Source organism: Peromyscus californicus, unplaced genomic scaffold (genome assembly GCF_007827085.1).
Source record: "Peromyscus californicus insignis strain IS unplaced genomic scaffold, ASM782708v3 Scaffold_8__1_contigs__length_139910024, whole genome shotgun sequence".
NCBI lineage: Eukaryota > Metazoa > Chordata > Mammalia > Rodentia > Cricetidae > Peromyscus > Peromyscus californicus.
Genome location: NW_026294606.1, coordinates 38,922,664 through 38,940,017, shown reverse-complemented (window position 1 = coordinate 38,940,017; position 17,354 = coordinate 38,922,664). Strand labels below are relative to the sequence as shown.

The 17,354-nt window shown below is 44.3% G+C and overlaps 1 protein-coding gene across 4 annotated transcripts in view; it reads left to right on the top strand.

The window, feature by feature from the left end:
* The window catches only part of Dcdc2 (doublecortin domain containing 2), a 213,257-nt gene that overhangs the window by 24,902 nt on the left and 171,001 nt on the right, over positions 1–17,354 (top strand). The window contains exons 1-3 of one of the 4 annotated variants that reach the window (XM_052728337.1): positions 4,709–4,762; positions 5,489–5,848; positions 10,589–10,643. In XM_052728337.1, coding sequence (XP_052584297.1) covers positions 5,556–5,848; positions 10,589–10,643 — 348 coding nt within the window. In that variant the 5' untranslated portion in view covers positions 4,709–4,762; positions 5,489–5,555. The other 3 variants (XM_052728336.1, XM_052728335.1, XM_052728338.1) reach the window with 3 other exon arrangements.

The following is a 17,354-nucleotide window of genomic DNA, read 5'->3' as shown; positions in this document are numbered from 1 at the left end:
ACAAAACAACCCCCCCCCCCCCCAATTCTCTAGTTGCTAAATGCTTATTTGCTGACCTGAAACTGTAATTTGTGGCTTAGGAACATTTTTAAGTTTTTTTTAACAGCTTATTTTTTCCTAAATTTTTAATAATTTATTTTCTATTTACTCATGAAATAATAATTTTTTTTCATTTCTGTGCTAGGCACTGGTAAGATGCATGAATAAAACAAGCAAAATCCTTTCCCTGTTCTACCCATAGCATACAGTTCTAAGATCAGGCATACAATTATGTAAAGATTCATAATTAAACCTATCATTATCCAAAGACATAATTACAAATGGTAGAACAATGGAGGAATAATATATAATAATATATGGGACACTCATCCTGATCTGGGGAGTGGCACAGAAATTATTTATGGGGCAATGATATTTAGGTAGAGGCTTGATACATTGAGGGAGACAGATAAATGGAGATTGGGGCAGGGGCAGAAAGCACAGCCAAAGGGATATTAAAGGGGGTGGAGAGTCAAGCTTGGGGTTTGGAGAGGCGTAGCAAGGGCCATGAGAGGGGAGAGAGGATGAGGCAGCAGGACAGTGTAACCCTAGCTGACGATGCCATATTTCCCCTCAGGGAAAGGGAAGCATCTTCAGAGTGTTTTGTGTTTCTGAGACAGGGTCTCTATGCAGATCAAGCTGGCCTCAAGCTCACAGCAATTCACTGTCATAACAATTCACTGCTGCAGCCTTCCGAGCGCTGGAATTAAAGCATCATCAGCAGAATTTTAAGCTAGAAAGGGAAAGGAATACATTTGTTTTTCAACAGTCTTTCAGGCTGACTGGTTGTGGAGAATGAAAAATAGGGAAACAAAACCAGAAATTGGGTCAGTTTTTAGGGGATGGTTCCTTGCTTTTGGTAGGTAGAAAAGGGTTGGAATAAGGGAATTTAAGAAATACTTAAGGGGTGGGATTGGTAAATCTTTGGTGGCCAAAGAACACTCGTAAATGCGTGCTGTAGGTTTGGTTGCATGTGTCAGTAGACAAATACAATAGAAAAACACTGGAGGAGGTACCCAGAACCTGGCACTACTGCCAGGGCACACTAAAACCTCCTTAAATGTCCTTTGGGGCCATCTTGTTCATACATTTACATCTTAGGAGATACTAAAAAGGAACCCTCCCTGCCTTCCTGTGTGTGTGCTCACCGCACCCCCCCCCCCCCCCCCCCCCCCCCCCGAATCTTTCTACAATGAGCAACTTCTAATTGTACTTCACTGGTTTATGATAAGGGCTTATCTGACCTTTCTGGCTTCTTAAAGCATGTTTCATTTGCACACTATTGGCATTTTACCTAACAAAAGGACTTCAGGACCAATCAGCAAATGAAAGGAGCAGGGAGAGAGAGCAGGTACATTGACTTTTATTTTGTGTTTCAGTTGACTGTTTCTCTGAGATCATTAAATACACAAGTAGGAGAAACGTTCATGTTCCAGCTCTGAGCAAATGAGTAGGTGGAGTCCACTTGTAGAGAAAGGGAGCAAAGAAAAAGATGTTTTAAGAAAATATGTGGTGCTTTCTCATTGCTTTGACCCAATACCTGATAAGTAACTTCATGGACAGTTTTATTTTGCTCTCTGAGAGACTGCAATCCATCATGGCAGGCAAGACATGGTGGCAGGTGGACCCAAGGTGTTGGGAGCATGTAGCAGCAGCTCCCAGCTCCCACAACTCCACAGAGCAGGATACAGAGAAAGGGGGCTGCCAGTGCTCAGGTGACTTTCTCGTTTCCCTTTTTATTCAGTTCAGGGAGCTGAAAATGTTGATAAGCTTTTATTTTACTACTCCATGATCAAGAATGACTCAGGAGATAAATCCTGGCTTGAGATCCATCGTGAAAGTCAGGGAATACAGATGTGGGTGGCTTCACAGACTGGTAACAAGTGTCCCACACCCAGGAGGATCTTGGCTTCCTTTAGTGCGCTGTGCCTGCCTTCTGGAAGCTCTTAAGTTTTGAGCAGGGAGCATGTTTTCATTCTGGGCAGGCCTGGTGGGGACAGCAGGGAGCTTTACAGGGCTGGAGTCTGAGTGCTTAGCTGACTCTTCATAGCTCCTTTTCCCACAGACCCTCCACCTGAGTATTCCCAGAACCAAAATTTTGCTCTTCCTCTCTCTCTGTATTATTCTATTTGCTTTGACCCTTTGAAAACTGCCAATTTTCAATCATTGCGGTTTGTGATTCTAATTAAAATGTTTTTGTGGCCGCTGATGTAGCTCAGTTCGTAGAATGCTTGCCTAGAATGCATGAAGCTCCCAGGTTTCATCTCCAGCACCCCATGTATAGCAAGGCATGCCTGCAATTCCAGTATTCAGCAGAGAGAGGCAGGGGGGCCAAAGGCTCAAGATGATCCTCTGCTGCATAGCAAGTATGAGGCTAGCCTGGGCCATATGAGATCCTCTCTCTCAAAAACAAACACAACAACAACCAAATGAAACCACAATCATTCTGTCCCATATTGCAACCCTCACATGTTCATGTTTCATATTGTTACGTCACCATGGTTAAGGAAGTTCTGTAATAGGGCAGACTGAGTTTGAAGTCTTGTATGGAAGTTAGTTCAGGTAAATTTCCTCAGTTTCTCTGAACATCTGTTTCCACATCTGAAGATCATTATGAGCATTAAATTAGATAGTGTGTGTAAAGTGCCTTATGCAGTGCTTGGCACATTGTTAAAATTTAATGTACAGTTTTAAAATTTTTTACTCAAATCTGAAGAAGTAGGAACACCTGCTGTTATTGGCTGTTTTTCTCATTTATGTGACCAAACACCTAACAAGAAACAAATGAAATTAGGAGAGATTTATTTTGGCTTGGTACGGAACACAGTGTCATGTGCTTGCACGAGGGTGGCAGGAGCTGATGGCGGCTGCTTGCTCACAACTATGTGGATCAGGAACAGAGACTAGTGAGAAAATGAGATGAGTCTGTAAACCTCCAGATCCGCCCCTAGTGACTATTTCCTCCAGTGATACTTCACCTCTTAAGGGGTTCCACACTCTCCCTAAATACGCTACTGGCTGGGGACTAAGTTTTCAAATGCAAAATGGCAATTCCTGCTTTAAAAATGTAGACATACTTAGCAGGAGTAAGGGGAACAGTGATTTGGTTTGTTTCAGCAGATTGTCTGTCTGTCTATCTATCTATCTATCTATCTATCTATCTATCTATCTATCTATCTATCTATCTATCTATCTTTTTATTTGCCCCTCAAACTGGACAGGACAAAGCAGCTTTACTGAGTTTTTTTTTTTTTTTTAATCTTTTCGAGACAGGGTCTACTATGTAGTCCTAGGTGACTTGAATCTGGATATGTAACTGGTTGCCTTGAACTCACAGAACAGCCAGCTTCTACACTTCTAGTGTTGGGGTTAAAGGTGTGTGTCAGCACTCCTGGCCCTTCTGAGGTTCTTGTTTGCTTGCTTTAGTTTTTTTTTTTTTTTTCTTTTTTTGGACAGGGTCTTTGTAAGCATTGCAGCTCGGATGGGCAGGGATCCAGGTACACAGGAGCCAAGGAATTGGTGTACCCTAAGCCTGGCAGCTTACAGTTCTGCTCCAGAGAAAGACTTCCCCATTGTAACAATGCTCTGGCAGGGGAGAGTTTTCCCAGCGAAGTTGTTGCAGTTCTCTCAGGCTGGTGGAGTGTAACAACTCTGCTCCGCTAGGGCGGCGAAAGTGTTACAGTTCCTCTCTGCTCCAGCAAAAAGTTGTTTCTTCTCTGCTCCACTCCACTCCGGTGAAGGAGGGTCTGACCCAAACCTCATTCAAGAGATTTATTGGGAGGGAGGAATCCAGGAGGGTGGCTGCCTTTGCCAGGGTGGGAAAAGGCAGTTGCCAACTGAACAGGTACAAGGCTTATATAGGACTTCTTGGTGGTGGTGGTGTTCCAGGGTGAAGATTTTCAGGGTGGAAATTGGTCAGATTTCAATCTGAGTTTGGGCAAGCTCAGAGACTGGCTGAATTTCGTCCTCAGGGATTGGTTGATTTTCTTGCTCAGGGTTTGGTTGGATTTGGTGCTAAGTTCGTCAGTGGTAGACTGTTTCTTTGGCTCTGGTTTCAGGGCCAGGGTGTGTTTCTTTGGCTGGCCCCTTCACCCTAAAGTCTTACTCTTCCAGACTGCCCTGAAACTGGTGGCTAATACTCCTGCCTTCAGCTCCCCCCACTGGTGTACCCTGCCACCTGTGGTCTTACTAAAGTTCTTGATTAAAATCTCAACTCCATTTGGACCCCACGGCCTGACCTAATAATTTACACAGCCAGTGTGGAGGCAAGCTTGTGGGCAGAGCAAGTCTTGTAAACACACTCTTTAATCTTCGTCACATAGTAGGCACTGAAACTACTGTAGGGTATCACCTACCTAGCTGTGTGTCGGTCTCCAAGACCCACACCAGCACAGCACTGGCATGGTAACTTCATTCTCAACCCCTTACCATTTGATGCCAGAGGCAGCCAGGGAAGCTCAAGGGAAACAAGCGCGCTCCAGACCTAGTTCATAGGCTAACTCTCCGCGCGAGGCTGCAGTTGCTATGGAAACGGAGAGAAAAAACAAACTGGGCTCCCCGCGGGCCTGGCAGGCCCTCTGAAGACTCTAACGGCGGCGGGAGGACCGGTGCTAGGGACGCGCGGCGGGCTAGGGTTCACCGCCGTGCTGGCCCAGCGCCTGCAACCCGCCCCGCCCCCACCTGTGCCCCTCCCCAGCCCCTCCCCCACTTCCCGCGAGTTTCGGTAGGTACCACTTCGACGGGCCCACCCGAGCCTCACCACTGGGCGGCGCTGGCCAGACCGGAGTGCCGGGGTTTCGGACTCAGGAGCTTCTGTCTGTGCAGATTACTTAATTTATTGATATTAATTTAGTCTGTTTGACACTGAGGCTGGCTTAAAACTTTTTACATAGTCCAGGTTGGCCTCGAACTCGAGGCAAAACTCCAGTCCTAGCCACCCTAATTCTAGGATGACAGATTTGCGCCACTGCGTCCGAACTGCTCAATGCATTTTTAAGTAGTTTGTTTTCCTCAAAGGAAAATCCCGGCTACGGGATTTTAATGGCTTTATTGGGGTGGGGTGGGGTGGCGAACGATCTGGTGGTATTAGAGTGCAAGACCAGGGAAAGAAAAAAGCGAAGCGGTTGGGAGAAACAACACAGATGTGATGATAGGCACTGAATCTCGCCATGTTAAGGTGCGCTTGAGTGCGTGTGCGTGTGCGCGCGCTTCAGTGCGCGCGTCCGCCGCTGTCCCTCCTGTCTCAGCTCGCGCAGGGGTTTAAAGCCCGGCCGACGCGGGTTCCCAGACAGCACACCTGGGTGCTGCGGGGCGGGAGAGACTGCTGTGCAAGCCTGCGAGCACTGATTGGCCGTCCGCGCCGCGCCTTACTTGAACTGCTACCTGCTGGGGCTGGTTCCGCACGGCGAGCCCTTCCTCACCGGCGAGTGGCTTTTCCTTGTCCCTGCAGGAGGCGGTCCACGAACTGGTGTTGCAGGCCCGTGGAGTGCTAGCGGGTCCAGCGTCCAGCGGAGAAGATGAACGGCCCCAGCGCCAGGTCCAGCCACCTGTCGCAGCCAGTGGTGAAGAGTGTGCTGGTGTACCGCAATGGGGACCCCTTCTTCGCCGGGCGCCGTGTGGTCATTCATGAGAAGAAGGTGTCCAGCTTCGACGTCTTCCTCAAGGAAGTGACGGGCGGCGTGCAGGCGCCCTTTGGGGCCGTTAGGAACATCTACACCCCGAGGACCGGCCACCGCATCCGGAAACTGGACCAGATCGAGAGCGGGGGCAACTACGTGGCTGGGGGCCAGGAAGCCTTCAAGAAACTCAAGTGAGTCAATGTGCCTCTGCGCCGTGGGGCGTGGTTGATAGGCTGCCTCCGGTGGGTCTAGCAAGGTGCTGGCAGTTGCAGGTAGGGTTGAAACTGGAGAAGGAATTTCACTCCAGTAGCAGTAGGTGCGGATTTTAAATGACCGGCTAAACAGTGTAGAAACAACAGCATTATTTGGTTATTTCGAGACATGGTCTCTGTAGCTCCAGCCTGAAACTTACTATGTAGATCAGGCTAGCTTTGAACTATCAACTTTTCTCCTGCCTCAGCCTCCCAAATGTGAGATTACAGGCTTATTTTATATTTTTATTAAAGCCCACCCCTTTAGCTTAAAAAAAAAAGATTTCTTCAAATTAATTGCAAGGGCTGGATGTCCTGTTATGATCTCCCTCCTCATTGTTGGAATTCCTTCATTGCAAGCAGAATGCACCCAGCCAGGTGCGGTGCCCTCTTCCCGTGTCCTGGGTGTTTGTGCTAGTCACAGAGTGCTTGGAAAAGTCCACTGACTTTGGTGTCTGTGCACATCTTTCGCTCTTGGACCCGCAGGCCACTTTCCCCACGGTCATTTTCTGTGAATTAGCAACAGTTTAAGGTCTGCGGCGTGAACTAAGATGGACAGACTTGACTCATCTTTGAGGACTTCCCACCTGAACACTGATAATTTTAATGCAAATCACAAAGAGATAGGAACAGTAAGAAAAGTACTTAAGTTTATGTGGGAGTTGAGAGTTGTCAGGAGTGGACAGGATAGTAAACGCTTACATTTCATGTTCTAACGCTTTACTGACGCGTATGTTGGAGACTCCACCCATTTCCATGATTTCCAGAGTTGCAAACCATCACTACAAATTCATTTTACAGTATTTCGATCACTTACCTAAAGAAACTGACAACCCCTAACTTCCTTTTCCTCCAGGCATGAGCAAACCACTAATCTATTTCCTGTGTCTATGGGATAGAATAGTACAACACGTGGACTTGACGTCTGTCCTGTTTGCCACTGTAACACTTTCAAGGTTCATCCACACTGTAGCATGTACCAGTGCCACTCTACAGTTGAGTAGTTTTCCATGATATGGATCTAATGATTTTTCTTCATCCATTAAACAGTTGATGTTGGTTGTTCACTCTGGGGCTATTATGAAGAATATTTCTGTGAGCACTTGTTTTCTGCTTTTTATTTCTTGGTTGTATCTACCAGTGGAATCATGGAATTACAGATAATCTATATTGTATAGCTCTAAAATAGGATATTTTAATTTAAATTTATCTTGGGCCCCAGAAAAGCAAAAAGTTTAAAAATATTTACTATAAATCTATTTCCTGGTTATTTTCTAATTGTATGGAACATTTCCACCAAAATATTTCCATATACCAAAATACCAAAGTTCTCTAGTCATGCCCTTGTTCATCTGGCTTGTATAAGCTGAACTCCAGGGGTCCTGCTCTCTGGGAATGGAAACAGTCCTTATGGAAGACAAAGGGTACTTCTGAATTTATTTTTTCCTTCTCTGAAACTTCTCTTAAACATAATTTGTCTAACTCTAGAGAAAAGAGCTCAGTGAAACACTGTGGCTGTCTATAAGAAATTTAGAACTGTTTTGTTGTTTCTTTGAGAAGGTCTCATGTAATCCTGGCTAGTCTTCAACCCCATATGTATCTAAGGATGACCTTGAACTCCCAAGTTCCTGCCTCAACCTCCAGAAACTTAGAAATACAACCAGAAGACTTAGGCTTTGCTAGCTCCTTATAGCTGTGTTTGTGGGCAAGTATTTGGAATCAACCAATCAGTGGTGGAGTTGGGGGTGGAGTTGAATTGAGAGAGTGCTACATAGCATGCACAAAGTCCTTGATCCCCAGAGCCCCACAGAACCAGGTATGGTGCATACATCTGTAACCTGATCTTTTAAGAGGCAGAGGCAGGAGAATCATAAGTTTATGGTCATCTTCTACTACATTAGAAGTTCATGGTCAGTCTGAGCCTTATAACCTTCCTGCCTCTATCTCTCAAAGTGCCACTAAACCTGGCTTTATGTGGTACTGGGCCAGCCTTAGATGCATGAGACCCTATGTTGAAACAATGAAAAGGTAAAAACTATGGCTATGAATGCATTTTGTAGATGCCACTGTATTTTATAAATATAAGGTTTCTTGATGGCCAGTATTTTGCATTATGTCTATATTTTAAATTAAATTATTTTCATAGCTGAGTGTAGTGGGGCATGTAATCCTAGCACTTGGGAGATAGAAACAGGAGGAACAGGTGTTTAAGACCAGCCTGGGCAGAGTAAGTTCAAAGCCAGCCTGGGCAATGTGAGCTCCCATCTCAAACAACAACGGCAAAAACAATCCACTTAGAGACAGAATAATTTTTGTGAGAATGGAAATCTGGTTTAGGTTTTGAACAGCCGAAAGCTTTAGACTATAGTCATTCACACCTCTCTTTGTTGGAGTGGTATTACCAATTCAGGATGAAAAACTACAGCTTCAAGACAAACAGAACTTGCTTTCCAAACCACTTTTTCTATGTATGTAGTGGGTCTGCAGTGTTAATTTTTGCTTTTAATTCACACATGAGAACACAGAAACTGAGTTTGTTATTGAAGTCCCCACAGTTAGTTTTCAATGCTGATGTTGGTGTTAAAGTAGCAGTGAGTATCTATCTATGCTTGTAGGGACAGACTCTAAAGATTTAAGTGCTGGATGTTTGAAGCTTAGCGTTGTATGTTTGTATAACAACCAAGGCAACCGACAGAATGAAAGAGTCTGAAGAGTGCTGAGGATCATTTGTGGGTTTTCACTTTGAGCCAACATAATGTTGGAGAAGACAGAAAAATCCCTGTCAAAAAGAGGCGACCAATTTCCTGCTGGAATGTCTTTCACTTAGACATTTCTCATATTTTTGACATTGTCTCTAAAGTCCAGGTAAGTTTTAAATCTTTCTTTTACAGAACTTTTAGGGAGTATTTTTCTCAAAACTTTTCTTGGGGCCAATGAGACGGATGATTGAATGGGTAAAGGTACTTGTGTTGCAAGCTCAATGACCTCAGTCTGACCCCTGGAGCCCAGGTAAAGGAGGAAGGAGAGCACCCGTTTACAGAACTGCTCTTTGACCCCACATGTGAGTGGCAGCATGTGCATGGCCGAGCTCACACGAGTGCATAGACCCACACCTCTAAACGCTCCTCACACATTCTGGAGTTGTCTCACCTCCATTAACCTGTTAGGTCTGAGACACTTAGGATATAAAACAGGAGCTATTCTCCTGTATGCAACAGAATTTTGTTGTCTTGATAGAAATACATCCAGGGAATTCCCCAAAGACCCATTTCATTGCTGATATCGATTGTCCACACCATCTCACGCAATTGCTATTTGCATAGGGAAATGTAGTTTAAGTTCCATACCAATTAACATTCTGTCCAAAAAAAACCCAAACATCATCAGGCGATGGTGAGCCCAGTTCAATAGCCAAAGTTAATTCTAATATATAAACTTGTAACAATTTATTGCATTTGTTATTATTGTTGTATGCACCTGTGTGCTGTGTGTAGGTGTGTGCATGTACAGGTTGAGGGTGGCAGTCAGAGGACTACTTTGGGAAGTCAGTTCCCTCCTTCCACCATGTAGGTCACAGGGATGGAACTCAGGCTTAATGGCAGGTTTCTTTACCATCTGAATAAACTCTTTTTTTTTTGACTACTTGTCTGCTATAGTAGTTAAGATAGTTGAGTCTCTAATTGTGGTTAGAAATTAGAAGCTAGATTTATATTTTTATGTTAAAATAATTAGTATCCCTTATTTATAAGACAGTTTGGTAAGCATTTAAAACTGGAACCAGATGACACTGATGGGCTAATCCTCTGAAGTTGACAAAGATAACAATTTGCAAATTGTGCTTAGGCAACAGCCACTAGTTAGTATCTGTAGTGAAGAGAAATGGGATAGTGAGAGTATCAGAGGTTAACTAGCCCCTCATCTGTTTGTAAGCTGATCCAAAGCCTAAACCACCCCACATGGCTGGGTGCTTTGGTGTCACTGGGGAACCTACCCAGTCTTTCCCAGGTTTGACTCTGACGCCCAGTCTGTCTTTTCCCAGGCTTTCCCTATTTCCTTTGACCTAACTTTTGTAATGAATGCAATTCATAGAATTTACAGAATGGAGCTACGTTAAAGAGCTAGAGGGTGAGTCAGCCGGTAGAGTACTTGCATGCCTTGGGTTGGAGCCCCAGAGCCACATAAAGCAGATGTGGTGGCGTTTGCCTGTAATCCCAGCACTAGGGAGGTAGAAGCAGGAGGATCAGAAATTCAAGGTTACTCTTGGCAACACAGTGAGTTCAAGCCTAGTTTTCAGTATATAAAACGCTGTCTCTAAAAAAAGGAAAAATAATGGAGGAGAGCGGGAGAGGGTGAGAGTGAGCGGAGGGGGAGGGAGAAAGAGAGGAGAGAAGGAGGCTAAGTCCAGAGTGATAAGCTTCTATGAAGGGAGAATGCTTCCCACCAGAGCATGTATTCCCTCCACTTTAGTTCTCTTGATGTTTAGGCAGATGATTTCAGCTTTGGTCGGTGAGGCTATGTGAACAGCGGCCTCACAACACTTGTGCCTACTGATTTCTGCTCAGGCGTATACATTTCCTGTGACTGGCTTTACTTTGTAATAATGCTTACACATTATTATATATATTATATATATATATATATATATTATATCAATCCTTACTTTTTTTTTTAACCTTCTAGTTACTTGGACATAGGAGAAATCAAGAAAAGACCAATGGAAACTGTTAATACTGAGGTAATGCAAATTCTGTTTCGAAGCTTTGAATTAATGCCATCTTTTGGTTGTTGTTTCTTATAGTATGTCTGACATATGGACAACACTCGAATAGTAAGATACGAGTTCTTAAATGTATATGAGGGGTGCTATATGTTTTAAGGAAAAAATGGTCCTTTCTTTGCTGGAGTATTTTCAGAAACGAAGAGATAAGTCCTCAGGTATGCAGGATTGGATGAAATGTTCTCCCATACAAGTCTCCCTGTTCAGAGTGAGAAGATTTTGAGTAGAGATGGATACGTCTCTGTTCAAAGTCCGTAAGGAATCCCGCCTACCTCCTGACAGCTTACCTGTCAGAGGCAGCCAGGATCACACTTCCAGCCCGAGGCTTTCCTCAAGACAAGTGATTGCCACGTTGGACTTGCTATGTCATTACTCTTGGTTTCTTTGAGGCAGGGTCTCTGTACATGGTCCTGGCTGTTCTGAAACTCACTAGGCTGGCTCGGAACTCACAGAGATCTGCTTGCCTCTGCCTCTGGAGTGCTGGGATTAAAGGTGTGCACCACCATGCCTGGCTCAAAAATGTGTCTGCTTTGTTTTCATTTTTATTTTTCATTGTGCTAAGGATCAAACCCAAGGCTTTACACATGCTAAGCAAGCTCTTTGCTACCAAGTTACATTCCCTGTCCTTCCTTATTTATTTATTTCTCTAACTATCTATCGATCGATCGATCCATCCATCCATCTATCTGTCCATCTAACTGTCTATCTAACTGTTTATCTAACTGTCTATCTATCTATCTATCTATCTATCTATCTATCTATCTATCTATCTATCTATCTATCTATCTATCTATCTATCTATCATGTTGGAGACAGGATCTTCCTAAGCTTAGCCTCCAGCTAATGTAACCTAGGTTTCCTTTGAACTTAAATTCTGTCTGGGCTTCCAGAGTAGCTAGGAATGTGTGTCACCATGCCTTTTTTGTTTGTTTTTGTTCTGGGGATCGAACCTGGGACCTTGAACATGCTAAGCAAACATTCTGCCACTGGGTTACAGCCTCAGCTGATGTAATGTGTGAAAACCACTTCCAACTTGCATTAACTTTCTACTGGGCACAGTCGACAGACATTTGCAGGAAGGAGGGTTGGAGGTGAGTCGTGTGCACCAGATAACCAGAGCACCACGTTCTAAGCTGCTTCTGAAAGCCTGGTGGAACTTCCAGTAATTCTATAGCATGTATTTCTCGGTTTGTGGGTGAGAACAATAAAAGCTGAAGCTAAGATGATAGCCTGAAGTGCTCCAGTGAGGCATGGGAAGATGTAGGGCAGACTGAACTCTGCCCACCAGCCCAGGTGAACACTCTTCCCATTATGTCCCTCAAATCCAGCACTGCCATATAGAAAAGCAGTTCTTCCATTCAAAGTCCAGACCCCGGAGACACTGTGTACAGTCTCACCCCTTTTCTCTCATTCTACTTAAGCATGCAACAAGCTGACTAAATCCCTCCAGAAAAGTCATCTAAGGTAAAAACTCGAATTGTGCATTACATGAAGAATGTGAGGTTACATTCATTATTCAAGGAGTATTCACCAAATGGTTTATGGAAGAGGTGCTATTTCCAGATCTTGTTTAAAACAATATATTGTCTATCTTTTCTTTTTTTTTCAATGCATATCACATTAATGAAAGTGATGGGCCTTAAAGCTTAAAACAGACAATGGTATACATTTTTCCGGTTATGTTTATATTATGGATAAAGAATGAGCTCTTGTTAATAGTTATACTGAGCGGAAATAGAGACTAGGTTAGTGGATTAGTTCTGGATATGAATCTGTACACACTTGTTTGAAATAGGCTGCCTTGGATGTGATTGGTGCTGGAACATGTATGTCTGTGGTAGAGTTTGAGATGTATGAATTCCTTGACAGCTTGAGCTGCAGCCTCTGTGGTGTGCATGAATCTAGTAAAGTGTAAGGTGTGCAGCAGGTTTATCGAGAGTAACTTTTCCATGCTGCATGTGGTGCTGCATACCTATGATCCTAGCAGAGCAGAAAGGTCAGGAGCTCAAGGTAATCCTCACCTACACAGGGCATTAGAGGCTAGCTGGGGCTATGTGAGGCCTTGTCTCGTAAAACCAGCATCAAAGTCAAAATCAAAACAAAAATAACAAACAAACCCAAAATACTACAACCATCTGTAACTCCAGTTCCAGGGAATTCAGTGTCTTTTTCTGGTTTCTATAGGAAACACACACACACACACACACACACACACAGAGTTCACATGCATACATTTAGGCAAAACCATCATATGTATATAATAAATATATCTAAAGAAGGAAATGCAGCTTTAACCGTTAGGTCTGTAGTATTATTGTGGTGGGGGGCGGCGTACATGCCATAGTACTCACCTGGAGGTTAGAGGACCACTTGTAGGAGGGGAGTCCCTTCTCTCCTTCCTCCTTCTATCATGTAGGGCCCGAGGCTGGAACTAGGCAGGCAGGCTTTGACAAATGCCTTTATCTGCTGAGCTGTCTCACTAATTCCTGATTGACTCTCTATGGTTTCATTGACCCAGCAGGTTCTAAGTCGTGTGAGTACACTAGTGATAGCTTTTCCAGGGTATCCACGCTGTGCATCTCACTGATGTCAGTCAGGAAGCTGCTGCTTTGATGTTCAGATTGACCATCTCAGCATTGCAGTGCTTATTTAATTTAATAAAGGTCCCAAATACACAAGTAATAGTGCTGGGAGTTTACTTATGCCAAAGAGAAGCTGTTAAAGCGCTACATTAAGTGAAAATGTAAAAGTTGCATAATTTTTTGACATTACTTTTTTATGAGTCTTGTCCTGTGTATGATCTGTGGGGTCTGGTACTGTCTGTGGGGCCAGTGTTCACAGGAGGTCTTGGAAATCTACCTGATTTGTATAAGCAGAGGGTAGGGTGGGGACTGCTGCGTTGCTCTCTGTGGAAAAGTATTTGTTGGTTCCCCTGAGACCCCAACTCTCCCATATGCCAGCCTTGCTGTGGGGAAGTAGCTCTGTCTTCCACATATGATTTATGATCAAACTTTTGGAATTCAGCAAGTTCATAAGTTAGAAGACTGTGTTCAAACCTTGAAAAAGGACTTGGAAGCCTCTCGTAAAAAGTATGAATCCTTCTTCTTTGATCTAAGGCAAGAATTTCCTCCCAGTACTCAGTGTCCACTGAGAACACAATGCACACCTTCTGCAGAACCCATGTGTGGCCACTGCTGGAGTACACAAACATGTAAGAGGGAAGCCATCAGTGACAACTTGGAAAACGGTTTAGAGTACACAGAATTTCAGAGTTTAGAGTTGTTCCAAAGGGAAGCTTCAGCAGAGCAGTGATACAAAAATACCTTTTAAGAAGCATTATCATGAATGGTAAACACTGCTTATTAGAGGGAGTTCCCTTCAAACCCGAAGTGATTCCCTACAGTGAGTTTGCAGTAGCAGGACTGCACACCAAAAGCACCACAGCAGAATGCACCTAGTCACTTTAAGCATGGTCGTTCTAATTATTCCCAGCAGGCTTTGCTGCAGAAAGGTCTCTGCACTTCTTTGGGGTTATGCAGAACAGAGGAGGAGTCCTAGGCACCAGAGTGGGAAACACCTGCTTCTGTGCCGGGACTTAGCATTTCTCTTCTGCCCCCAGTGCCTGCAAGACTGGTGCACTATGGCTGCTTTTTACCTAGCGATATAGATAGAGCGGTGCCCATGACCTGGCTGCAGGTGCTGGTCACTTGGGTTGTGCTTCTCACCTCAGCATTCAGAGCGTTCTGACTGGTGTCATTGCTGCTCTGCCCCCCAGGCTCGTCTCCTTTGTCTCTGTGTGTATGTGGATGCATGTGCACCTGGAAGACAGAGTTCAACTTCAGTGTCTTCCTCAATTGTCCTCCATCTTATTATTTGACCCTGAACCTGGAGCTTCTTGGTTTTTCTAGGCTGGCTGTCCAGTGAGCTTCAGGGAGTCTCCTGTCTCTGTCCTCCCAGAGCCAGAGTTAAGACATGTGCCCACCGGCTAGTAAGAGAGTACTGGGAAGCGTTTTCCTAACTGAGCCACCCTTCTCCCCTTCCTCTCGGCCAAGTTTCAGACCTCGTTATAGGCTCCCACGTTCAAGTCAGCTTGCCTGGTTCTTCTGTCCTTCCTTGACTATGCGATCTGTGAGAGCGCCCTGTCCTCACACAGCAGACCCTTCAGATTCTGCGGTGCAGCCCCTCACCAGCTCACGGTGGGTCTCACTCCTCTGCACGTCATTTCTGCTGCCTCCGTTCTTTGTGTTTCTCTACCTTGTCTGTTTTGCTTCCATATGATTGAATACCTACAGGTACCATAGAGAAGGCAGAATAACAAGCAGTGACAAGACATACTTAGCCTCTTACTTTCATGAATTTGTAGTGGTTGATGGTGGAGGGCTCAGCCTGTTGTAGGTGGTGCCATCCCTGTGCTGGTGCTCCCGGGTTCTATAAGAAAGCAGGCTGAACAAGCCATGGGGAGCAAGCCAGTAAGCACCCCCTGCCCATGACCTCTGCATCAGGTCCTGCCTCCAGGTTCCTGCTATGATTGAGTTCCTGCCTTGACTTCCCTCAGCAATGGAGTGTGACCTGAGAATTGTAAGCCGAAATAAACCTTTTCCTCTCCAACTTGCTTTTGGTCATGGTGTTTCATTGTAGTAATAGTAACTCTGACTGACTAGGACAGTGATTAAATTTGGAGACAGTTTGTGTTAAATTGTTTGCCTCAGGATTATTGTGTTGCTCCAAAACTATCTGTGGACCCTTCTGATGGAAGCTTCCATCTGCCCTGACCTAGATGTGAATGCCACCTCTTATCCCTGTATTCCTTGTTCTGTCTATGGAGAGAGTCTTTCAAACAGTGACATTTGTAAATAGTTATTTAGAGTACAATTTCTTTAAACATGAAAGAGCCATAGCTCACTATGTATAGAGAGGGACAGAACAGGTACCCTAACTGCAAAGCTCTTGGGATCTCCTTGGAGCTGTGTTGAGTGTGGTATATAAACCAAATGCATCATGGCTTTGCTCTGTAGGAGTTTAGAGTCAGGGAGGAGCCAGAAATAAGCCAATGGTGTTACTTACTTTCTATGTCCCTGTGACCAGATATAGGAGGAAAAGTAACTTAAGGGGATTCGTTTCACTTTACTGTTTCAGAGTATGTATCCCTCATGGTGTAGAAGGCTTGGGAACAAGTGGTTCTGTGACCATGGGGACATGAGGTTGGGGCTTTCACCTCCTCGAAGCCCATGGAACGAGAAACAGCTAAGCTATAAAGCTCAAGGCACACCCCCTCAACCCACTTCCCTAGCGAGGCTCCACCTTCTAAGGGATCCACAACCTCCCACAACAGCGCCACTATCTGGTGACCAAGGGTCAAACACAGCCTGTGGGGGACATTTCACATCCAAACCACGACGTTAACTATGTGGTCTTCCAGGAGCATGTGCACTGGCTAGCGGTGTGCCTGGAGGCCTGGGGAAGTGCAGTAGAGGTTTGGGAGGTTGGAAAGTGTTTTAAATATGAGTCTTTTATTTTTGGCTTGCTTCTCTTAGATGAAGATCTTAAAAACATTTCTTCCTATAAATCATAAAGAAATTATTTGATATTTATCTCTGAAAGAGTCAAAACCTGTGTTTGGAAGAGTGAGTGAACATTGGTTTGGAAAGGTATGAGAACAAGGTTGTCCCACGTAAGCCAAGTTGAGAGGCTGGGAACTGGCAGGAAGCTCAGTGTTTCCCACACTGTGTAGCAGCTCTGCAGTGAACTCAGGGCTCTGGAGGTGCTGACTCTGCCTTCCTCCTGCTCACACTGTCGCACAGCTTTGTTGTTTCTATATTTTAATTGCTAAATCACCCATGCCTCACAGTCATTCCCAGTGAACACTCACTTCCCATCTCTCCTTGGAAACAGCCAATCCAGAATTGATCTTTGCTTCCCTTAGATCCTCCTCAGGGTCCTTCATTCGAACCCACGCCCTACAGAAAGCCTCATCTCTTTTTCTCAGCATTCTGTGGTTTTCTCAAGGACTGTCATTTGTCATACCAAGTCCAGTCCAATCTTGTTGCTTCCAGCTGACTTCACCCAATCGTCTTAAACATGTGCAATGGAACTTCGGTTAGGCATTTACGGGAAGCCCACTAATAAGTTATTGTACCTGCTGGTAATAGCTTTAATTCTCTTATAATTTTGATGTTCCTCATTGGCTGAATAAAGTAGACATCCGTTTGCTGTATGAATATTCCATTTTTCTGGGTTTCACACAGATAAGATTGCTTAAGTGACTTGAAAGTCTTTATGGATACCACTGCCTTATGTTGTGTTGCAGGTAAATGTTTATTAGATTTATTTTCCCATCAGTATGATTTGGAGTTACACGGAACGAGTACTACTCACTCTACAAGAATTTACTGTGTGCCAGGCATTGTGATTGCCTCCTGAGGACCAGAAACAGTCCTGGTTGGCAGAGCTTTCTTTGTTTAACTGTGCTTATCTGTGACACATTGATTTTAACTCTGTCAGTGTTGACCTTTGCTGTAAAACTTGATGTCAAAAAACTTCTTTGGTGAAGAACAAATTTGGGGGCTAGAAAATCAGTTTTTGAATTTTTAAAATTCAGATTTGGTTAAATATAGTATTTATATTATATTATATAGTAATGGGACTGATTTTTCAGAAATAATAAATGCA